The following is a 26,112-nucleotide window of genomic DNA, read 5'->3' on the forward strand; positions in this document are numbered from 1 at the left end:
CTTCCAGTACTTAAATTTGTCTGTGCAATTTAAAGTAGATTTAATATTGTCATTGATTCTTATATGATCATGTAAAACGTGATAATACATATATGCATATGAATAAAAAGTATATGTCTTCAAAAGTCTAAAAAATGATCATACAAATTGATAATATTCCTTAATTATTATAGGAATACACATGCTATGCTTTGGAAGATATGCTCTACATACCTAACAGGTAATGTTCTGTCTCCTTTCCTTCTATCCATTTCTCTTTGGGGAACAGGATACCAACGGAAATTCAGTTTCCAGTTAAAACCCCCATAAGTCATGTCTGACCCGGCCATATATTCAAAGGTATCATCACTAATCACATCAATGATGGGGCATACAACTGTTTTCCTGCAGAAAAATTAAAATCAGTTTACATATAAATAATAATTTAAATGTTACCTTAGCTTCTTTAAACTTAATATAGCTGACATGTTGAAATTTATTTTGTGACTTTAATTTGCCTTTATTTTCATGTTACCCTTTTTCTCTGTAAAATTACTTCCTTTTACTGCATCTTACTTCAGTCTACTTTTATTCTATCATGTATAATCTAATCAAATATACTAATTGATCTTCAAGCTGACTTCCAAATGCATTCTAGATACTAACTCAGCGGGATGAACATGGTCTATTTTTCATAAAACCTCCACTCACAGCATGATTAGCAGAGCTGCTTTGATATTATGCATCATTTTAGCTATAGACCACTGAAAATCAACAGCATGCGGGGAGTGAAGAATGAATGATGGCAAATTAGATCTGGTAGTTTGACTCTCAAAGGCAATAGGTAAGTTTAAAGAGATAGTTCACAGAAAACCTTCATAGAAAAACAAACAAATGAAAATCCAAGAAGCAACGATAAAAATCATGATCATGAGTACAAGTAAATATTTCCTATGAATGACATTAGTGTCATGACAATTTCTGAGTGAACTGTCCTAGACTTATAGTTTACACTAAAATAAAAAAAAAAAAGCTTACACTAACAATCTACATATTTTAAGATGGGAAAAGATAAGCAACTTCAGTTTCTGGTGTTTTATGATCCATTTTTTCTTAAAGTAAGAGGAAGAGCCAGGACATTTGGGTTTTTTTTTTTATTTTATTGAAATATAGTTGATTTACAATGTGTTAATTTCTGCTGTACAGCAAAGTGATTCAGTTATACAGATTTGATACTCTTGATGGTGGCTTTTTACGGTAAGGAACTTTTCACCATGGGAGATCATTAGGTACTCTTTTAATCCATGTTGTGCTTTCTCCAGTCTTCTCCTACTCCAGGTTTATATGTTTTATTATGAGATCAAGCTTTTGTCATCTTCACAGTAAATGTTCAAACAACTGTGCCTTGTTTGTAGCTAATTCCTAAGAGTATAGCTTGCTTTTCATATAAGATAGAAGGTGAACATACAATTGAATCACCCATAGATGTAAACATACAATTGAATCACCCATAGATGTGGAAAGCAAGGACATGCTGTCCATTATTTATTCTGGTTTTGTAACACCAGCATCACCAACACTCATTTTCTATTTGGTCTTATATGCCACACAATTGGCCCATGCATAGAGTTCTCTGAAATTAATAGATTTAATTTAGCCTTGGAAAAGCTTCTTGGTAACTTTGGTCCTTATAAAAGCAATATCTTTCTCTCTTTCTTCATTACATTTAATAATTTAAATTATAGGGAGATGAAATTAGGTCTAATAACCTTGAATAGGACTTTATTATCTAGTTATGGCAACTTGACAACATATAAGTAGGACAAGGCATTAGAGTTCATTATATGCAAATACAATCTAAATATGTTGTTAGATGAAAAAAATAAATGATCCATTCATGACCATAGTGAAACAACATTGTATTAAAAACTCACTAAGTTGAATACGAAACACATGTTTTAAAAAGCAGCATAATGTATGAAAAGCTGTCAGGAAATGAATTTAAGAGGTTCTAAGTTCATTATACTTTGCCAACCTTACCTTCCTGTGCATACTGTACAATACACAGAATGGAAAAATGTTATTAGCCATATATTACACTCAGTTGACTAAAAGGTTCCCACTGCTTTCTTCAACTGCTATGGTTCATTTTACTGACAACTTCTATCCATCTTCCTGGCAAGTACCAAATCCTGCCATTTATGTGATATAGCTGCACTAGCTCACACTAAGCAGCCCCTGTCTTGGAAGCTTAATTAAAAACTTCAATTCTAAAAAGACCTTTCGACGGTAGGTGAAATGACTATGCAAGCAAGGTGTTATGCAATGCTTTGTTCCTATATCAGACAGCAATCAGCATAGCTGTCTTCATTAGGCGCTTAGGAATGACACTCATTTACCACCCATGTTTATGAGTATCTGCAAAAAACCCACTTCATAGCATCATCATCAGAAAGAATTTCAGCTAACTATGAGGGTTCTTAATTTCTATATTCTTCAACTTTTCAGATTTCATAATATGTCTGTACAAAAGGACAATATTATTTAAATAATTAAACATTCTTACAGCTGTGCTTTCTATGCTTTTTTTTTTTTAAATCCTTGTTTCATTTCAGTGGGGTGCATGAGTGTGAGTTTATTTTTAAGATCATCAGGGTGGCTTTGGACTAGACTTTGAATAAGGGCACTGACGTAGTAAAGGGAAGACTGTTCTGGGAGTGGGAAGAACTAAATTGCTGTTCCCATCATTTCCAATAACTGGGACAAGCTATTTAACTCATTTGTTCCTCCCTATTATTAAATACAGACAAGAATACCTTTATTACCTACCTCACAGGGTGATGGAAGACAAAGGTGCTTTGAAAATGTATTTTATAAAATATGATACTATTTTTGATTGGACTGATTTCCGTCACCTATAAAATGAATATTCAGCACATCTTTACTATTTGAATTGTTTGACTATTTCTTAACCAAATATTCAGATTCAGCATAAATAAGCCAAGGTCTTTATTAAATAAGGAGTAGGGGGCCTACTTTTTTAAAAGCTAGGAAATAAACATTCTGAAAATAGCAACTTGGAAGAAAGGTTTTGATGGACAGCTGAAAATGTCCTAACGGGTTCAGTCAAAACCCAGACAGACATAACACATGAATTCTTACCTGTCTTCCTTTATTCTTGCCAGCAAGGGCTCCAACCATCCTAACGTGCATTCACAGTGTGCATCGAGAAAAGTTATGACCTGTCCTTTTGAAGCAGCTGCTCCTCGAAGGCGGGCACGTATTAACCCAGAGCGCTCTTCCATTCTAATAATTTTTACCGGCACTTCTAAATTTTTCACATAATTATCTAATGTCAACTTGAGAAAATCTGTAATGTGCAATAAGAATTTATAAAGTTTTGAAACTGTTTTAAGACAGAGAAGAGATACTACTACCCAGATGGAAATTCAACATGCAGAAATGGTGGTAAACTCCTATCAACATTTTTTGCATTGTACAAAAGAAAGATGTAGAGATTTCATCAGTGAATTAGTATACAGTTCATTATGATTCTGTCACTTGGCTGACAAGGATAAAGATATACTAGGAAGTTAATATACCAGAATCTAATTTAGAAACTGGGCCACAATGGCAAATGCAATCTCCTTAATTATAAGTTATTTTTCTTTTACCTTCACTAAAAAAAATAAAAAGACCAATATCCACAAAGTCATATAAATGCTCAGTCACAAGATCAACTGAGTTTGGAAAAAAAAGAAACACTTATGAAAGTCATTTTGGCTGATTTCTTAGGTTAGTAAGAATCATGGAATCATGAGATAAACTGAAAGAATTTGTTACTTGTTTCTGGAGTTGATATATTAATGAAAATTTGATAGGTGGTTACAGAGTTAGTATAATTACAAGGAAAATACAGATCATTGCCCACTTACCTTTTTGAACACAGTTAAGCTTTCTAATTAAAAAAATATACAAAAAAAATATTTGTACCTCTTTCACTGGCATCATCTACCAAGATGACCTCAGAGAGTAGATAGTGTGGAGAACGATTTATAACACTGTAAACAGTTCTAAGGAGAGTGCTCCAAGCTTCATTATGAAATACAATGACTACACTTGTGTTTGGAAGTTCATCAGGGTAGACCTTTGTCTTGCATCTGGAAGAGAGGAAAGAAGAGGGACATGCTAAGAAGTTCATTTTTCATTCTGATCATTGTAATAAAAATATCCATTATGACACAACTTTAGACTTGAAAGCCCCTTACTACAGAAACACTTTATGATTATCTAAAATTATTTTCCTTTTAATATTTGCTGTGAGTAATCACTTGGCACTTTGAAAATTAAATATGCATACTTACTAATATTATTTTAACTGATTTTATTTTTGACTAATTTTACATTAACTCCAGGGAACAAAGAGGCATGACTTACACAAGTCTAAGAAAGCTAAAATAGCATTCTGAGTCTATCAATAGAAGACCAGGTACAACAGGGACAGATGAATTCACTTAGTAGATATAATTGTCTTCTTTGTTTAGAAAAAGAGTTATTGTATAACTCAAAAAGTCTTAAGAACATAAAAAGGCATCTGTTCACAGGGTTTTGAAGCTTGTAAAACTGAAATGATTTTTCTATTCTAAAATCTAGTCATGAACGCTTCCTATTCTGTTTGAGAATGCCATAATCCATGTCTACTTTGAGGTAAAGATTTAGGGGCCAGGATACACTTTACAGATTCTCAATGAGTACTATACAATCAAAATCGGAGATTATGAAAGGGTATAGGCTACCAGAACATCTCAAACTTTAATGTGCAGAGGAATTGCCTAGGGATTTGTTAAAATGCAGATTCTGGTTCCGAAGATCTGGGGTGCAGCCTGAGAATATGCAGCTTTTAAAAAGTTTCTAGGGGCTTCCCTGGTGGCGCAGTGGTTGAGAGTCCGCCTGCCGATGCAGGGGACGCGGGTTCGTGCCCCGGTCCGGGAAGATCCCACATGCTGTGGAGCGGCTAGGCCCGTGAGCCATGGCCGCTGAGCCTGCGCGTCCAGAGCCTATGCTCCGCAACGGGAGAGGCCACAACAGTGAGAGGCCCGTGTACCGCAAAAAAAAAAAAAAAAAAAAAAAAAAAAAAAAAAAAGTTTCTAGGTGATTCAGATGCTTCTGATCACTGGAGCACAATATTTAGTAAGACCTTACATCATAATTGTTATTACTTTTAGAACTTGATATTTTGAGAAGAACTTTTAATTTTGCTTATAAGTTAAAAGAACTCCAGATTTTACTTTTCAAGCCATCCATTGAAAAAGGTACATTTTGATAAATAACATGCAGTGTGTTCTAGGTGGTCATCCCAAATTTAACATGCAGATGGCTCTCACCCATATCAACTTTCAACATTTAGACATTTCTGTCATGTAATGTTAAATCACTGTGATTACAGAATATTAAGAAAAGAATGTCACTGGGTATCCAGAACAGGAATAGAAGTTTATTCACCTTAGGTTATTTTTTCCTGTAAAATATTCTAAAGAGTTAGAAAATTAAAATAATTCCATAAAGTAAAATGAACCAGATACAGCCTGCCACCAATAAATGACCTAATCTCTGACACAAAATTAGCATCGTTAAAATTAGTCCCCTTCACAGGTGAGTGAAAAAAAATCCACTAAAGTTTGGGCATCAAAGGCATGTAATAAAAGTCTGCTGAGATTTTAATCATCTTTTAAAACAGTCTAAAATATCACCTACTCAGTGAAGTGCTCTGCAATATAGCCAGATAAGAATGTGCATGTGTCTAACCGTAACATTTTTTCAGCAAATATTTATTTGAATAACATTCATTAAGCAGCCACACTATATAGGACACTGTGTAAATAAGAAAAATCAAAATGTAGGGGGTGAAAAGTAGGTTGATTCATAGTCATCTCTTCCCATTCTGGTAGCAAGATTCAAATGGTTTCTATACGCTTCATCATCATTTGACCTGTACCTCCAGGCAGTTCATCACTAAATGAACTTAGAAAGCTGTCTTGGTAAGTCAGAAAGGTTCTTGCCATGATTTTCCTCAAACCTCCATTCTTCTTCCTCAGCAAAACACCCCCTCACTTTCAGCATGCTGAACAAAATGTATCATAAAGATAATCATTATCATCAATAAAGAAGTAAAGCTGGAGAAGCAGGCTGAAATCTGTCCAACAGTCAACAAACACTGGTTTAACCCAAGGATAACAGTCTATAAAGTCTACTTAGTATCATTTGGATAAAAATCATTTCTTTTAAATTAAATCTCTCACAAGTTACACTAAGTGCTAATAAAGAAAAAATGAATGAGATATTAATTTAGATAAATCATTTAAAATATCGAAATAAAAGCAGACATGTAGATCCAGCTTCTTAAACTATTTCCGGCATGCTTTATTTTTGCGGTTAAAAAAAGTCCACTCACAAATGTTAATTTTATATTCATCTATGTGACGAAGTTATAATGAACTAATTTACTATTAATGTAGCTATTTTGCTTACTTAGAGAAAACTTCCACCATGTCATTATTTAATGTAGCATAAAAATAAAATGTGGCTAATATGTTATTAATTCTTCCTCTTCCTCCTATGTATGCAGTTATTTAGCAAAGAAAACTTTATATAATAATAAAATAATTTATAGGATAATTCTTGTTACATAAATTAATCATTTTCTATGTCAGTTTATCCAGTTATCTCAAGTGCATAGATACGTATGAACAAGAGTTTTTATTTTCGTGGTTTTTAATGGATTTGTGACACACTGAACTTGAATTATTGTCCGTAATTCATCAAACCTATTGTTTCACCTAGGGTTAGATACATCATGATTTTATGTTCCACTAGGAAAGAAAAATGTTTCACTAGGAAAAATTTTATGTTCCACTAGAAAAATGTTGTCAAATAAACTATAATATAATGCTTTCTTATCTTGAATAGGCTCTATTCAATACCTAAGGAAAGCCTATAGAAAAAACTTTTAAACTTATTTGGACATAGATTCCTATCAATATTTTCAGGTTTGCTTATAAATCAGTCACACTAGTTTCTTGTTGCTTTGAAGTTTCTTTCATCTATTCTAAGGGGATTTCTCCAGCTTTAGGTTGTATTGCTTAAATGAGAGGCATGCGTTTAGCACGTACCTCAGTAACAAAATACAAAACAACTTCATCTTGTGAGTATCCTCCTTGGTACTATAAAGCTGTGCTTTGCAAAATTTAGCTGCAAAAGAATTATGTTGGGATCTTGATAAAATTCAGATTCTGATTCAGTAGATCTGGGATGGGCCCAAGGCCCTGAATTTCTAATAAGATGCCTGGTGACGTGGACACTGCTGGTCCTGGGTTGACATGATAAGCAACAAGGCTATGTAAATCAGTTAGCTGTTGATTAACAAGAAAATATGAAATTGCAGTCATTGCTCCAACCATAAATATTGGCTTCATCAAATGAAATATAATTTTTGCCACTGTTTCCTTGTCTTTCTGTTCAGACAATAACTTTTTGTTCTAATACTGAATCATATTGTAATCTTTCTGAAGAAATGTTGAATGACAAACTCTACACATACAGTACAAATACTGCACATAACTTAGTCGAAGTTTAACTATGTAAACGGCCATGACCACATTCACACAAACTTAAGGAATATTGCCTACATGACAACTGCCAGCTGGTAGACAATGTTTGTAACTAATCATTAACTGTAAAACTCATCCTGATTTCAGACATATAAAAGGTATAAAGCGTACACTTAGAACAGGTGAATACAATAATTTTTCTTTAGCCACAGAAAAGTACTAAAGTGTTGTTTGATTTTTTCAGGTTTTTTTTTTTTAATGTCTTTAGTATCTAAACTGGCAGAGTTTTTTTTTAACTGGCTGATTTTTCCAGAAATAATTAAAAACAAACAAAACAAAACAAGGAACCTATATGATGTAGGTGGAGGTAAGTACTTAAATAGATAGTTTGGATTTCTCTAATAATCTCTTCACCCTCACACATGACAACCTCCTTCTTCTGTGGTATTACAGGAAGAATTTCACCACTGTTCACCTCAGCTTTTACGTCTCTCATAATAAGATTAAAGTATGTACTCTGAAATGTGTGGTAGACATTGCTTGGTCTACACAGCTGAGTAAAGCTCAGAATCTCCAAAAGGTGGAATTGCAAAGGACTTTCAAAGTTGACTAATTCAAATATTTATTTCACAGAATACAAGTCTCAAGTCACAGAGCTAGTTCAATACTCTGCAAAATAAAGTAATAAATAATACCACTAATAAAATAATGTATTATTTAATAATATTAGTAATAGTAATGATTTCTGCTCCATATTATATGCTAGATGTCTTAAATGATGTTGTTGGTATCTGAAAAATTAGAAAAAAAGCATTTTTATGCCTTTTAAAATAATTTATATCTTTATAAATATCTTTAAGTCAAGAGAAGTAGATTCTCCTAGGATCATTTTATTAAAACTAAGCATAGAAAGACAGCTTTCACTGAAATTAGGTACATATAGATCAAATACTCTTAGCAACCTGTCTTTCGAAGATATTATTTCTTTTATGTGAACATCTAAATAGAACTGGAAAATTTGACATAATTGTGGGAACACAATGTGCATGTAATTAACTTTGAGAGTAAAAGTGGCAGACTGCAACAGTAATTTTCATCAATTTGAAAGGAATATCTGATACCCAATACTCAAATTAAGCTCCTGAAATCTGGTATTCCAATAAGATCATAAGCTTTATCATAGCAGCATTTCATATTTGCACTATATTTTGACATTCTAAATCTATAATAGTTGAAATAAAATGAAGGTTTATTTCCTTTTAATTCTGTAATAATATATCTCTGGCTCTAATTCTTAGCTGCACATAGGAATCATCCCATGAGCTTGAAAAAAAATTACTGATATGTGGGTTTTAGCCACAGAGATTCTGATTTAGGGGTCTGGGGTGTGGCCATGGGTAATAGGATTAAAAAGAAATCTCTCCTGGGGATTTGAATGTGCAGCCAAGGTGACGACTGTTACCAAAATGTATTTAACAGAAACACTGATATGATATACATACATATATATGTATATACATACAAGTATGTATGTATATACATACATACATATATAAAACCTTTTTGCTTACATCAACATTTTAAAATAGGATGTATAAGGTTAGTATCTCTTGTGTTTGTATGAACTAAAATAAGGCACTATTTCCTTTAATTATAAGTACTGGAGTCAGAAGGTCTCTACTTCAATTACAATCTCTTCTGTCATCTGGATACATACTAACGTTCATCCAGTTTTCTGTGTATCAGCTGTTGATTTGTAAATATATGAGAAATAAATGCAACTGCTCTTCTTTGGAGAGAATTCGGGGGTAGAATCACTTTTCCACTGTCTGGAACATGGAAATAGTGACATAGTGTACCTATTTACCATCTTTTCCCTTGGCTATGCCCACATTATGGGAACATAGACTGTTACAATTTGATTTTATCCTTTTCAAAACCATATTGATGATTTCAGATAAGCTACTGGAACACAACATGCCATATCAAAGAAAAATTGACTACAAAATGAGAATGGGAAATCACAAAGGATCCATAATTACACAGTGGTTTAGTTAGATACAGTGCATTTCGGACTCCAAACAAAGGCTGTCAACACTGTAGTTTGCATGACTTTTTGGATTGCTGCTCAGTGAATCAGCGGCTACCTTTAACTGCCTCAAACAAAAAAGAGTAATAACAGTGATTTAAAATAAAGACTTACAAGTCCTCTATATACTTCTTATTTTTAAGAACTGTGGGAATTGCATTGAACCTTGCAGAATTATGTGTGGTTTCCACGTTTCCCCGTCATTAACATTTATATTCACAGAGAGAAATTCCATCATTTTCCAATGCACTCATGCAAAGAAAACTTGGGCAACAGGAAAGTGTTTCTTCCATAATTGAAAGCTTGGTGCCTCCGTAAAATGAAGCACTTAATTTTGCATGGGTTTCTATATGTTGATTTGTACTTCCGTGGTGTTAAACCTTCCAAAAGTAAGTTCCTGTAAGTCATAATTACTTGACTATTTCAATTTTTTTCTTTTTTTACAAAATCAAATTGTTCTTCACCTGTCCCAATCACCTTTATTTTAACATCCAGGTAGACCCTGTACTCATCCTTAGCCTATTTGCTATCAGATCTATTCTTTGCTCCTTCTGTTTTCTTCTAAGTATTGGGGTGGTGGGAGCAGGAGAGTTTTTGAGCAGGATGCTTTTCCAAGACTCCCTTGCTTGTCAGTTTCTCTTTGAAATATGCCACGAGGACCTTGGGTGGAGAGCGCTGTGCAGCAGAAAGGAGGAAGAGGGAGCCAGGGAATTTCTTTCTCTCTACTTCCCTAATCCCAGAGAAGACTACTCAGCCCCTCCCCCAACCTTGTACTTCATATATGCCTCAATCCTTTTACTTATTATACTCTTTCACAACAAATACGTCTAATCCAGTAGACTAGGGGCTTCTTAAAAAGAAGAGGGAAGGTTAATCTTATTTATCTCTGTGCTGCCAGAAACTAGCCTTCTGCATGTCACAAAATATATTTAGTAAGGGGTTGATGCATGAAAACTTCACCAAGAGGCAGGCTATTGTTTTAATTATCAGATTAACTTCCCAATTGTAGTTTTTAAAAATAAATTTATTTATTTATTTCTTAATTTTTGGCTGTGTTGGGTCTTTGTTGTTGTGCATGGTCTCTCTCTAGTTGTGGTGAGCGGGGTTTACTTTTTGTTGCGGTGCGCAGGCTTCCTCATTGCAGTGGCTTCTCTTGTTGTGGAGCACGGGCTCTAGGCGCGAGGGCTCAGTAGTTGTGGCTCACGGGCTCTAGAGCGCAGGCTCATTAGTTGTGGCACACGGCCTTAGCTGCTCTGCGGCATGTGGGATCTTACTGGACCAGGGCTCGAACCCGTGTCTCCTGCATTGGCAGGTGGATTCTTAACCACTGTGCCACCAGGGAAGTCCCCCAGCCATACTTCTACACTATTATAATCTGAAGTAGAGGCGTAGAAATACCCGTTTTTCTACATCTTTTTATATTTTCAGTTGGTTTTGGCTTTCAAGCTTCTAGAGCCACGGCAAATAAATGAGCTAGGGATAGGAAAGAGGAGGAGTATCAGCAAATTGGTCTGCAAGTCATTTTATTATAACACATTTCCCTCAAACATAAGTAACATCGTTCTATTTTGATATACTGGAGAAAGCTCTGTGTCTGGAAAATCTATGTTTATCTCCTCATTCTGCCATTAGGATCTATGAGCAAACTCTTGAAGCTTCAGTTCTGGCATTGCCTAAACTGGAGTAAAACTGCTTGCCACATCTATACCACAGGACTTTTGAGGAAACAAATGGAATTATTAAGGAATTATATGAATGTAAGTTATTATTATGCTATTCTTATATTATCAAGTACTATATGAAATATTACAGATAAGGTCTTTGGTTCAGCCTCGCTGCTGATAGTATTCTGACCATAGCCATATTAACTTGTCTTTTATTCTTAGTTTCTGTGGCCAAGCATCCATTTTATTCCTTACTTCCAATGCATTTTCAATAACAGGTCTGGTGTCTAGACCATCCTGGCTTGAGAACTGCTTTATTTCTTTGTCCAGGGTAGCAGTGTGGAATAAAGGTCCTGCCTCTTTCGCTTTTAGTTCTTTCAAATCATTTATTGCCGTAATCTGAAATTTCTGCTGCTGGCTGTGGCTGCTTGCTATTAAATCTTCCTGCTTACCTTAATCTCTGCTGGAAGATCTCAAAGGGTCAATTTCTGCTGAGATCTCTGCTTCTTGCCTGCTCTTGAATATCCATGAGTTAGGTCTATCAACCTGTGTTCCCTCCTGTTACCAAAGCTGGAAGAGATCCCCACCCTATAGGTTGGTCTGATTATCCAATCCTGCATTTCTCAGCTAGGGTTAGGCCACCTCCTCCTGTAGTCAAGCTCTGATTTAAGAAACATCATAATAAGAAAGCTAGTACTAAGTGGCGAACATTTACTGAACTCTTAGTTACGTAGCAGACATTTTACTATACGTTTTCTATGTATCATCTCATTTGACCCTGAGAACTGAAATCTCCTGCAACCACACAGGTTAAATATCAGAACTAAGAGAAGGCTATGAACTCATAAATAGCTTCACTGCATGCTTCAAGAACTTCCAGAAAATAAATTTATTCAAACAATTAATTGGTCAAACAATCCCCTTTTAAGGAGAGTACGTTGCTTGGTTGTCTTCTCAGGACAATATATATCTTAACTAGACAAACTGCTTGCCTATCAGTTGACCTCAAGACGTTTTCCTCAATATGTCCACCAATCCTAAACTACTACATCATACACTGACCAGGCTCAATAAGATTCCTGCATTAAAAGACCAGTCTTAAGCCACTTAAACCCAGACCCCCAATCTCGATAAATCTCTAACGTGGACTCTCTTTCCAAGACTACTAGAACTCATCAGAACTGTCTGTTAAGGTGGTGGGTATTCTGGTGATCTTTTATGGAGTCCTGATACTATTCTTATAATAATCATTAATAACTATATATTATATAATAATCATATAATATTATATAATCATAATAATTATTCTTATAATAATTATAATTGCAGTCCCTATAATATTCTAAATTACTCCCATTTGATAATAACTTAATGTTCAGATCAGTTAAGTAACTTGCTTCTAAGTGACAGAGCTGGGTTTCAAACCCCGGAAATCTGACTTTAATAGCTGCTATTCAACCTCTTTCCTGATAGGATAAGGCCTTTCTCATTTAGAGAAGAAACTGCCTTTGTTAGGGAGAATTCTTAGAATAGGTACTTGGGGAGCCTGAAGGTATGCATTCCCAGAAAACAAAAGAAAACATTAATTGCTTTGAATGAGGTGAGGGGAAATTTTGCTTTGCTCCAGCGGGGGTGGGCACTTGAGACTAAAGAAAGGAGTAAAAAGGGACTAGGGAGAGGAGATGAGCAAGTAAAATGATGAGAGGCTAAAGTGGCCAGTGGACTTTCCTCAGTGATGAGACAACTGCAAGAGGTTTTAAAGATGAGTTATATCTAAAATTCATATTTGACTACAATGTTATAATGCAACCCCACCTCCCTTCCTACTATCCATTAAATTTGCCCTACTCATAAATGCACTACATTGGTGATTACATAAGTATGTCTCTCATTTAAGAAAGAAGCCAGGTGTAGCATCTGTATTGCACTGTGAGGAACTGAGACAGCAGTCACAAAAGCAATCATAAAAGAATGTCTACCAGGGAAATGAGTAAATCTTGGGAGGACGATTCTTTTGGCTTTAAGCTGACTTATCTTGACAGACTGGGTACACTAAGTTGACATCTGCTTTATATTAAAAAATAAAATATCATAAATCTAATTTCTACCAAATAAATGGCAACCATATACTCCCACTGGAGTTACTTCCATGTCAACAGTTGCTAAACAATCTCTTTTTTCCAGCACATAAAAGAAGTACTGTACAAGCAAGTTTTATATTTTTTCTATTGTGAAGAATTCTCTTTTTTGGAAATGAATTATAATTCAACACTGTATCTAGAAGTAAAAGAATACCATTCAAGTAAGTGTTGTGGCCTTTGTTGTGTTGGAACATGAATTTAGAAGGCTGTTCTCTTTCTATGACCTCTGAATATAATTCTTTCATGCTATTGAAAGTACTTAACAATGAGTTGTCTAAATTGAATGTGCTTATTGAATGCAGTAACTATAATTAAAGTGACTTTGCAACAAAATTACTCACTATTGTCATTCATAAGTTTAAACTCTCACATTTGTTAGTGAAAATAACACTGATTTCAATAAGGCCTGGATTCTGGAACAAGCTTTGCTTCTGTCCTCATTCATGGCCTTATCCAAGTCAACTGACCACCCTAAGCCTTATAGGTTTCACTTCTCTTAGACAATGAAACCACCGCACAGGTTCACAGGCAGAAACTTTGATATTGACATTATGGTGGTGATGTTGACATCATGAGTCACCAATCCTGATGATTCCTCCCTCAGTATCTTTCTTATCCTTCGCAGTAACTATGTCCTCTACATAGACTATCATCCCTTCTCTAAGTTATTGCATGGCATCACTATGGTGCATTTGGGGGACATTTTGACGCCCAAAGTACATCCTTCTCATTGCAGACCAGAATGCAGATCTAAGCAGCCACTCTTTTATTCAAATGTTCTGATGGCTCTTCATCGCCTAATGTTAAAATCTAAAGGCTTTTCCTGGCTTAGTCTCACACATGTCACCTTCTCCTCTCGCCATGGCATTTAACTCTTCTGCAATACTGAACATCTCAAAGTTCCTTCAATAAACAAAGCTTTCTCATGCCTTTATCTTCATCAATCTCTAGAATTCCTTGTATTTGGAATGCTATCTTCCCTGAAGTGCTCACACACATTATTCATGGTAGGACTCAAGTCGTACTTCCTCAATGAAACTGTATTTCCTGCACAGATATCCAACTGTTCACTCTCCTAAACTCCCAGAACATTTTATGTATTTACTCCCTTTTCCTTCTCTTTCTTTTCATTTTCACAAGGGTTTTTTTCCTGGTCCTTGTGCATTTACATCTTTTGCATGATTATGACCACATTGCAAAATTTGGGTTTTCAAACATTTTCCAGTTTCAATGTAATCTACGTAACTATCGAGAATGGAGTCATTCTGAAGTGTGTGGAAAACTCCCTACCATACTGTAGCTACTGTTTTCAAGAAAAGCTCTGAAATGTTCCCAGAAAAGATCCCTTTCTTCTCATTATTCTTCTAATGAGACTTTCCTTTAGCTAGAATATAAAATATTCTGTGATTTTATAAATATATTCTCTGAATATAAAATATTCATTTGTGAATCAAGTACATACATATATATATTATAAACCATACCTTCTTGAGGAAAGATGGAGTTACAGATAATGAAAGAAAGTTCAATTGGTCAAGTGCGGCTCTGTATCCAGAGTGAATTGTGATGGATGCTGTTTCAGAGTACAAGTCTGTATCAAGAACAATGCAGTGGGGTAGACCTTCAAGATGGAGGAGGAGTAAGACACGGAGATCACCTTCCTCCCCACAAACACATCAGAAATACATCTACATGTGGAGCAACTCCTACAGAACACCTACTGAACGCTGGCAGAAGACCTCAGACCTCCCAAAAGGCAAGAAACTCCTCACATACCTGGGTAGTGCAAAAGAAAAAAGAAAAAACAAACAAAAGAATAGGGACGGCACCTGCACATTGGGGAGGGAGCTGTGAAGGAGGAAAAGTTTCCACACACTAGGAAGCCCCTTCGCGGGCGGAGGGGGGAAGCTGTGGAGCCACGGACGAGAGCGCAGCAACAGGGGTGCGGAGGGCAAAGCGGAGAGATTCCCGCACAGAGGATCGGTGCAGACCAGCACTCACTAGCCCGAGAGGCTTGTCTGTTCACCCGCTGGGGCGGGCGGGGCTGGGAGCTGAGGCTCGGGCTTCGGTTGGAGCACAGGGAGAGGACTGGGGTTGGCTGCGTGAACACAGCCTGAAGGCGGCTAGTGTGCCACAGCTAGCCGGGAGGGAGTCCAGGAAAAAGTCTGGAACTGCCTAACAATTAAGAGACCATTGTTTCAGGGTGCGCGAGGAGAGGAGATTCAGAGAACCGCCTAAACAAGCTCCAGGGACGGGCGCGAGCCGCGGTTATCAGCGCAAACCCCAGAAACGGGCATGAGATGCTAAGCCTGCTGCTACTGCAGCCACCAAGAAGCCTGTGTGTGAGCAGAGGTCACTCTCCACACCTCCCCTCCCGGGAGCCTGTGCAGCCCGCCAAGCCAGGGTCCTGTGATCCAGGGACAACTTCCCCTGAAGTTGAACACAGAGAATACAGAGAACGCACGGTGCGCCTCAGTCTGGTGAAACGTCACGCCAGCCTCCACTGCCGCAGGCTCGACCCGCATCCGTAGCCCTCCCTCCCACCGGCCTGAGTGAGCCAGAACCCCCGAATCAGCTGCTCCTTTAACCCCGTTCTTTCTGAGTGGGAACAGACTCCCTCAGGCGACCTACACGCAGAGGCAGGGCCAAACCCAAAGCTGAACCCCAAGAGCTATGCCAAAGAAGAAGAGAAAGGAAAATTTCTCCCAGTAGCCTCAGGTACAGTGGATTAAATCTCCACATTCAAAGTGATGTACCCTGCATCTGTAGAATACCTGAACAGACAATGAGTCATGCCAAAATTGAGGCAGTGGACTTTGGGAGCAACTATATATATAATTTTATTCTTTTTCTCTTTTTGTGAGTGTGTATGTGTATGCTTCTTTGTGTGATTTCCTGTGTATAGCTTTGCTTTTACCATTTGTCCTAGGGCTCTGTCTGTCCATTTTTTTTTGTGTTTTTTTAGTATAGTTTTTAGTGCTTGTTATCATTGGTGGATTTGTTTTAGGTTTGGTTGCTCTCTTCTTTCCTTTTTTTATTACTTTTTAATTTTTTAAATTTTTAATAATTACTTATTTTTTATTTCAATTACTTTATTTTATTGTATTGTATTTTTTCCCTTCTTTCTTTATTTCTTCTCCCTTTTCTTCTGAGCCGTGTGGCTGATAGGGTCTTGGTGCTCCGGCTGGGTGTCAGGCCTGTGCCTCTGACATGGGAGAGCTGAGATCAGGACACTGGTCCACCACACACCTCCCGGCTCCACGTACTATCAAATGGAGAAAGCTCTCCCAGAGACTTCATCTCAATGCTAAGACACAGCTCAACTTAATGACCAGCAAGCTACAGTGCTGGACACCCTATGCCAAACAACTAGCAAGACAGGAACACAACCCCATCTATTAGCACAGAGGCTGCCTAAAATTATAATAAGGTCACAGACACCGCAAAACACACCACAGCATGCAGACCTACCCACCAAAAAGACAAGATCCAGCCCCACCAACCAGAACACAGGCACTAGGTCCCCTCCACCAGGAAGCCTACACAACCCACTGAACCAACCTTAGCCACTGGGGGCAGACACCGAAAACAACGGGAACCATGAACTTGAGGCCTGCAAAAAGGAGACTCCAAACACAGTAAGTTAAGCAAAATGAGAATACAGAGAACACACAGCAGATGAAGGATCAAGGTAAAAACCCACCAGACTAAACAAAGGAAGAGGAAATAGGCAGTCTACCTGAAAAAGAATTCAGAGCAATGATGGTAAAGATGATCCAAAACCTTGGCAATAAAATGGAAAAAATACAAGAAATGTTTAACAAGGAACTGGAAGAACTAAAGAGCAAACAAACAATGATGAACAACACAATAAATGAAATTAAAAATTCTCTAGAAGGAATCAATAGCAGAATAATGGAGGCAGAAGAATGGATAAGTCACCTGGAAGATAAAAGAGTGGAAAAAACTACTGCAGAGCAGAATAAAGAAAAAAGGATTAAAAGAATTGAGGACAGTCTCAGAGACCTCTGGGACAACATTAAACTCACCAACATTTGGATTATAGGGATCACAGAAGAAGAAGAGAAAAAGAAAGGGACTGAGAAAATATTTGAAGAGATTATAGTTGAAAACTTCCCTAACATGGGAAAGGAAATAGTCAATCAAGTCCAGGAAGTGCAGAGAGTCCCACACAGGATAAATCCAAGGAGAAACAAGCCATGACACATATTAATCAAACTATCAAAAATTAAATACAAAGAAAAAATATTAAAAGTAGAAAGGGAAAAACAACAAATAACCTACAAGGGAATCTCCATAAGGTTAACAGCAGAAACTGCAAGCCAGAGGGAGTGGCAGGACATATTTAAATGCTCCAACCAAATGCCATAGACCGGCTAAATGGATACAAAAACAAGACCCATATATATGCTGTCTACAAGAGACCCACCTCAGACCTAGAGACACATACAGACGGAACATGAGGGGATGGAAAAAGCTATTCCATGAAAATGGAAATCAAAGTAAAGCTGGAGTAGCAATTCTCATATCAGACTAAATAGACTTTAAAATAAAGACTATTACAAGAGACAAAGAAGGACACTACATAATGATCAAGGGATCGATCCAAGAAGAAGATATAATAATTGTAAATATTTATGAACCCAACAAAGGAGCACATCAATACATAAGGCAAATGCTAACAGACATAAAAAGGGAAATCAACAATAACACAATCATAGTAGGGGACTTAAACACCACACTTTCACCAATGAACAGATCATCCAAAATGAAAATAAATAAGGAAACACAAGCTTTAAATGCTACATTAAACAAGATGGACTTAATTGATATTTATAGGACATTCCAACCCAACACAACAGAATACACTTTCTTCTCAAGTGCTCATGGAACATTTTCCAGGGTAGATCATATCTTGGGTCACAAATCAAGCCTTGGGAAATTTAAGAAATCATATCAAGTACCTTTACCAAACACAATGCTATGAGACTGATATGAATTACAGGAAAAAATCAGTAAAAAATACGAAACATGGAGGTTAAGCAATACACTACTTAATTACTAAGAGACTACTGAAGGAATCAAACAGGAAATCAAAAAACACCTGTAAATAAATGACAGTGAAAACACGATGACCCAAAACCTATGGGTTGCAGCAAAAGCAGTTCTAAGAGGGAAGTTTATAGCAATACAATCCTACCTCAAGGAACAAGGAACGTCTCAGATAAACAACCTAACCTTACAACTAAAACAATTAGAGAAAGAAGAACAAAAGAAACCCATGGTTAGCAGAAGGAAAGAAATCATAAAAATCAGATCAGAAATAATGAAAAAGAAATGAAGGAAACAATAGCAAAGATCAATAAAACTAAAAGCAGGATATTTGAGAAGATAAACAACATTGATAAACCAATAGCCAGACTCATCAAGAAAAAAAGGTAGAAGAATAAGATCACTAGAATTAGAAATGAAAAAGGAGAAGTAACAACTGACACTGCAGAAATACAAAGGATCTTAGAGATTACTACAAGCAACTCTATGCCAATAAAATGGACCACCTGGAAGAAATGGACAAATTATTAGAAAACCACAACATTCTGAGACTGAACCAGGAAGAAATAAAAATATAAACAGACCAATCACAAGCACTGAAATACAGACTATGATTAAAAATCTTCCAAAAACAAAAACCCAGGACCAGATGGCTTCACAGGCGAATTCTATCAAACATTTAGAGAAGAGCTAACATCTATCCTTCTCAAACTCTTCCAAAATATAGCAGAGGGAGGATCACTCCCAAACTCATTCTATGAGGCCACCATCACCCTGAGACCAAAACCAGACAAAGACGTCACACAAAAAGCAAACTACAGGCCAATGAACACAGATGCAAAAATACTCAACAAAATACTAGCAAACAGAATCCAACAGCATGTTAAAAGGATCATACACCATGATCAAGTAGGGTTTATCACAGGAATGAAAGGATTCTTCAATATACACAAATCTATCAATGTGATACACCATATAAACAAATTGAAGGATAAAAACCATACGATAACCTCAATAGGTGCAGAAAAAGCTTTTGACAAAATTCAACAGCTTTTATGATAAAAACCCTCCAAAAAGTAGGCATAGAGGGAACTTACCTCAAACATAATAAAGGCCATATATGACAAACCCACAGCCAACATCATTCTCAATGATGAAAAACTAAAACCATTTCCAATAAGATCAGGAACAAGACAAGGTTGCCCTTGTCTCACCACTGTTATTCAACATAGTTTTGGAAGTTCTAGGCACAGCAATCATGGAAGAAAAAGAAATAAAAGGAATCCAAATCAGAAAAGAAGAAGTAAAGCTGTCACTGTTTGCAGATGACATGACACTATACATAGAGAAACCTAAAGATGCTACCATAAAACTACTAGAACTAATCAATGAATTTGGTAAAGTAGCAGGATACAAAATTAATGCACAGAGATCTCTTGCATTACTATACACTAATGATGAAAAATCTGAAAGAGAAATTAAGGAAACACTCCTATTTACCACTGCAACAAAAAGAATAAAATATCTAGGAATAAACCTACCCAAGGAGACAAAAGACCTGTATGCAGAAAATTATAAGACACTGATGAAAGATATTAAAGATGATATAAACAGATACAATTTCTATATATAGAAATATACTATGCCCCTGGATTGGAAGAATGAGAATGAACATTGTGAAAATGACTATACTACCCAAAGCAATCTACAGATTCAATGCAATCCCTATCAAACTACCAATGGCACTTTTCACAGAACTAGAACAAAAAATTTCAGAATTTTAATAGAAACACAAAAGACCCCAAACAGCCAGTGCAATCTTGAGAAAGAAAAATGGAGCTGGAAGAATAGGGCTCCCTGAATTCAGACTATACTACAAAGCTACAGTAATCAAGACAGTATGGTACTGGGACAAAGACAGAAATATAGATCAATGGAACAGGATAGAAAGCTGAGAGATATACCCATGCACATATGGTCAGCTTATTTTTGAAAAAGGAGGCAAGAATATACCATGGAGAAAAGACAGCCTCTTCAATAAGTGGTGCTGGGAAAACTGGAGAGGTACATGTAAAAGTATGAAATTACAACACTCTCTAACACCATACACAAAAACAAACTCAAAATGGATTAAAGACCTAAATGTAAGGCCAGACACTTTAAAACCCTTAGAGGAAAACATAGGCAGAACACTCTATGACATAAATCACAGCAAGATCCTTTTGACCCACCGCCTAGAGAAATGGAAATGAAAACAGATATAAACAAATGGGACCTAATGAAACTTAAAAGCTTTTGCACAGCAAAAGATTCCATAAACAACATGAAAAGACAACCCTCAGAATGGGAGAAAATATTTGCAAATAAAGTAACGGACAAAGGGTTAATCTCCAAAATTTACAAGCAGCTCATGCAGCTCAATATCAAAAAAACAAACAACCCAATGCAAATATGGGCAGAAGACCTAAATAGACATTTCTCCAAAGAAGATATACAGATGGCCAACAAACACATGAAAGAATGCTCAACATCACTAATTATTAGAGAAATGCAAATCAAAACTACAATGAGATATCACCTCACACCAGTCAGAATGGTCATCATTAAAAAATCTACAAACAATAGATTCTGGAGAGGGTGTGGAGAAAAGGGAACCCTCTTGCACTCTTGGTGGGAATGTAAATTGATATAGCCACTATGGAGAACAGTATGGAGGTTCCTTAAGAAACTAAAAATAGAACTACCATATGATCCAGCAACCCCACAACTGGGCATATACCCTGAGAAAACCATAATTCAAAAAGAGTCATGTACCAAAATGTTCATTGCAGCTCTATTTACAATAGCCAGGACATGGAAGCAACCTAAGTGTCCACTGACAGTTGAATGGATAAAAAAGATATGGCACATATATACAATGGAATGTTACTCAGCCATTAAAAGAAATGAAATTGAGTTATTTGTAATGAGGTGGATGGACCCAGAGTCTGTCATACAGAGTGAAGTAAGTCAGAAAGAGAAAAACAAATATCGTATGCTAACACATATATATGGAATCTTAAAAAAAAAATAGTTATGAAGAACCTAGGAGCAGGACAGGAATAAAGAGGCACACGTAGAGAATGGACTAGAGGACATGGGGAGGGCGAAGGGTAAGCTGGGACAAAGAGAGTGGCATGGACTTATATACACTACAAAATGTAAAACAGATAGCTAGTGGGAAGCAGCTACATAGCACAAAGGAGATCAGCTTGGTGCTTTGTGACCACCTATAGGGTGGGTTAGGGAGGGAGGAAGGGAGATGCAAGAGGGAGGATATGTGGGGATATACATGTGTATGTAAAACTGATTCACTTTGTTATAAAGCAGAAACTAACACACCATTGTAGAGCAATTATACTCCAATAAAGATGTTAAAAAAAAAGATTAAAAAAAAAGAACAATGCAGTGTTAGCAAGGGGTGAAAGCACTGCCATGGAATGCCTAGAAACAAGCAAAAGAAAAATACTAACAGAGAAATCAGTGATATTTTTGGGAATAGTATCAAGTAAGAAGGATCAAATCCAGGGGATATATTCAGAAATAGAAGACCATAGTCCCTGAAAGTTCAGAGAAAGTAAAGAATTCACTCATGAAAAAACTGGGGTTCTGCTTTATTGGGCTAAATGTATTGACACACAAGTACAGGAAGCACGCTCAGTACATGGATTAGGGGATAACACAGGAACTACGTCTTAGGATCAAAGTGGTAACTGAAAGTGATACACAGGATGAGGGAAGATGTGAAATGGGCTTGTTGAACTAGAATCAGGGCCACTACTAGCTTACACTGTGTGATTAGAAAAATGTGTGCCTTCTGGACAGAGGAGTCCTGCTACAACAGATTTAATAGCAAATTTGGCTTTTGTACCCAGAAAGAGGCACTCTTTCTTCCAGTAAGACACAGCCCCTCACCGAGGTCCACAGCATCGTTAGACTGCACCACTCACTCCTTCAGCTGGATGACTTTGTGCAGTGCACACACTGGACAACTCTACAGGGGTGTCCTAAGCTTTAAAATACTTTAATTACCCTGACTACAGAGATGATTAGCTCTGTTTTCAAATGCACAGTTGTATCTTTAGTTTAAGAATTGGGGATATGGGCTTCCCTTGTGGCACAACGGTTGAGAGTCTGCCTGCAGATGCAGGGGACGCGGGTTCGTGCCCCGGTCTGGGAGGATCCCACATGCCGCGGAGCGGCTGGGCCCGTGGGCCGTGGCCGCTGGGCCTGCGCGTCCGGAGCCTGTGCTCCTCAGCGGGAGAGGCTGCAGCAGTGAGAGGCCCACGTACCGCAAAAAAAAAAAAAAAAAAAAGAATTGGGGATATAATGAATAGTGGGGCAAAATAGCAGGCAGGTCATTGCACTTTATTTGAATGCAGTAAATGTGCAAAGCCTATCTATATGGAGTAAAGTATGTGGGCTTTGTAAGAACTTATTTTTTTCCACTTTGGCTTAGTGTTTTCACTTATTTCTAGCTTTGTTTGCTATAATGCACTACATGTCTATATACCTATCTATAACTATATTTATATTTATTTATAAAAATAAGTAAAACAATATAAGTTATACTCAATAGTACTCTATGAAATTGAATATCATGGATTCCTGACACTGAAGGAATGATTCAGGGAACAACTATACTTTGTTCCCCTATCACAGAACATAAATACCATATGTTATATATTTTTACAAAAATATTTTAAATCCATGAATGAGAACAAAATTAAGATCAAAGTCTCATGTATGAAACAAGTGAAGAAATTAAATAATAGAAACTAAGTTTCATTATCTACTAAGATAAAAATTTAAAAATATCAAATAGCAGTTGCAAGGCTTAATTGCTACTAAATTAAGTATCAATTAAAAGACTATATGCATCATGAAATTCTTTTTTTATATATTTCTCCCACCCAGTTTTAAATAAGAAATAATTTCTTTTCTGTCCCCATTATTTCCCATTAAATACAACCATTCTTATCAATGGCAACAACAGGCACATCATTTTGGGGGAAGGGAGTTTTGTCTGCTGTTTCTACATCATTAGGTCACCATCTGGGGGCAAGAGTACAACAGAAGTGATGTTGTGCCATCCTTAGTGCATCATAACAGGAGGCTCATGATGTTGATTTGTGTCATTACTAATATTAATGTTGACCACTTGAGTAGGGTGGAGTCTGCCAGGTTTTCCCAATGTATTTTCCCATTGTAATATCTTGTGAGGAGATAACTTGAGATTTTGTAAAATATTCTATTTTATCAAAATTTCACTCCCTAGTTATACCATCCATTGATGATTATTGTCTCTAATATATGTCTTGTGCATGTATATTTTTCATATATTTCAAGGGGTTGTCTCAGGGTAACTATCTAGATGTATAATTGCTGATTCAAAGGTAAATGTATATACAATTTTATTAGACATTGACAAATTTCTGACTATAAAGGCTGTGCCAATTTGCTTTCCCATCATCAATGCTTGACAGCTTTTGTTTTCCCATAGTTATGCAAACAGGAAGTGTTATCAAACTTTAAAATTTTTACCAGTCTGATAGGTGAGTAAAAATATCTCAAAGAAGTTTTAACTTGCATTTTTCTAAGGAGGAATGAAGTCAAACATCTTTCAATGCGCTTAACATGTTTAAAAGTCAACTTTCTATCTGTGTGTGTGTGGTGTGTGTAAACATCTGTTCTAGTTTTTTGTCCATTTTTGTATTGAAGGTTTTTTGTTTCTTTGCTTGTTTGTTTTGCTTTGTGCCCTTGGATTCTTCAGAAATCTTCAATTATAGAAATAATGGTCCCTTTATTTGTGATATATCTGCTAATATTTTCTATCAGTTTGGTAGTTATATTTTTATTTTACTTATATTTTTCCATGTGAAAGGCTTTTTATTACATGTATTCAAATGTATTATATTCTTTTATGCACATGCATTATAATGATAGATAGAAGAGTATTTCTCTTCACCAAGGTTATAGAGGAATTCACCTTTTTTTTAAAATTTAGATCGCTGATTGATATGGTGCTTATTCTTTAGCACGGTGTGAAGTATGGATCCAGTTATATCTTTTTCCAAATGACTAACCAATTATTATTATTAGGAGCAGGACAGTGATTTGAGATGTCACTTTGTTATATTAAACTTCCATTTATTCTTGTTATTTATCTCTATACATCCTATTTCATTTCATTGTCTGTTTTTCTATGTTCCACTATCACACTGTTTTAATTATAGAGCTTTATACAGCTTTTTTTTTTTTGCATCGTTATTCTGGCAGGTTTATTCCCTGTGTGAGGCTCTCTATCCATCTTATGTTAATGCATTTTAAAGTATAAGTGCACTCCCCCCTAAATTTTGCAGCGCAATTATTAGAGTTTGATTTTTAATTACTTTTTTCTTATTTTTTTTTCTTTTAGTATAAAATGTAAATAAAGTGAAATATGTAAATCTTATGTCCTCTTTTGTATAAGACATTATATTCTCTCTCGGTCTCTCTCTTTACACACACACACACACACACACACACACACACACACACACAATTAAAAAAAAATGTAAACTTCTCTTTCTACCTAAAAAATCTGAAGAACAACATATTACCAAGCATTTCCTGAATTGTAATGAATAACTGAAGTCAAAGCAATCTCCATATATCAGTTACTCCCTTCTAATCATTACACTTCATAAATGTCCTGAGCCTCAATTGTTATTGCTAAATGTAACATAAAATGTCATGCTTCAGTGACTACAAGCAATATCAAAATGTCAAATACATCTATTCTTAATTTCAATGTAATGTTAGTTAAGAGCAGCTATTACTATTAAAGAATGAGAATCCTGGGTGATAAATAGTTTTACCTTAATAAGATAATTTCCAAATGATTTATTAAAAATGAAGTAAGGAATTCTAGCAAAGTAGACCACTATTCATCTACAATCACTTAGTGAAGAGAAATAGTGACTATAATTACTGCCAGATAGGTTTGTTATCTGTCCAGCAGCCTTTGCATGTTGCTGATGTCTGCTGTATTGAGCTATCTAAAACATGTATGTGCTCACTTAATTTCAGTATTTAAAAAATTCAGATCTGTATTCTATAAAACAAATTGAATATCAGTATAATGGGTTTCTCTTTTAAATCATATTTAAGACTTTAGACCACCTGATTAAATACTTAAAGGTGAATACTTTTCTAATTTTATATGCTAAAGAAATTATAGATACTATGTTCAAATAAATTAACCAGGAGCTACAATTTTATATTTAAAAAATAGAAATCACATACCTAAAATAAGTATTTCTGCTCTGCCACACATAAGCTCTGGACTAGGCCTGGAAATTTTTCATAATTTAGTCTTCTTTATGATTTATGTAATTGACACGCTCCTTTGTTTTGTTCTTAAATCCTTTGGGAATAAAGTAGGGAAATAAAAAACTGTTTGCCTCTCTCTTCTGTTCACATCTGTATTTCCTACTCCATCAATGGTGCTCTCTTGCTCATAAAGCTACTCCATACAC

The 26,112-nt window shown here is 36.1% G+C and overlaps 1 protein-coding gene across 4 annotated transcripts in view; it reads right to left on the minus strand.

Moving 5' to 3' along the window:
* GALNT13 (polypeptide N-acetylgalactosaminyltransferase 13) overlaps positions 1-26,112 on the minus strand; it is a 557,828-nt gene that overhangs the window by 223,113 nt on the left and 308,603 nt on the right. For all 4 annotated transcript variants that reach the window (XM_060016781.1, XM_060016780.1, XM_060016782.1 and 1 more), the window contains 3 exons: positions 3,973-4,139; positions 3,142-3,349; positions 214-384 (listed from right to left, as the gene is read on the minus strand). In XM_060016781.1, the coding sequence (XP_059872764.1) occupies positions 214-384; positions 3,142-3,349; positions 3,973-4,139 (546 nt within the window). The remainder of the gene's footprint in view (positions 1-213; positions 385-3,141; positions 3,350-3,972; positions 4,140-26,112) is intronic.

Source organism: Delphinus delphis, chromosome 7, assembly GCF_949987515.2.
Source record: "Delphinus delphis chromosome 7, mDelDel1.2, whole genome shotgun sequence".
NCBI lineage: Eukaryota > Metazoa > Chordata > Mammalia > Artiodactyla > Delphinidae > Delphinus > Delphinus delphis.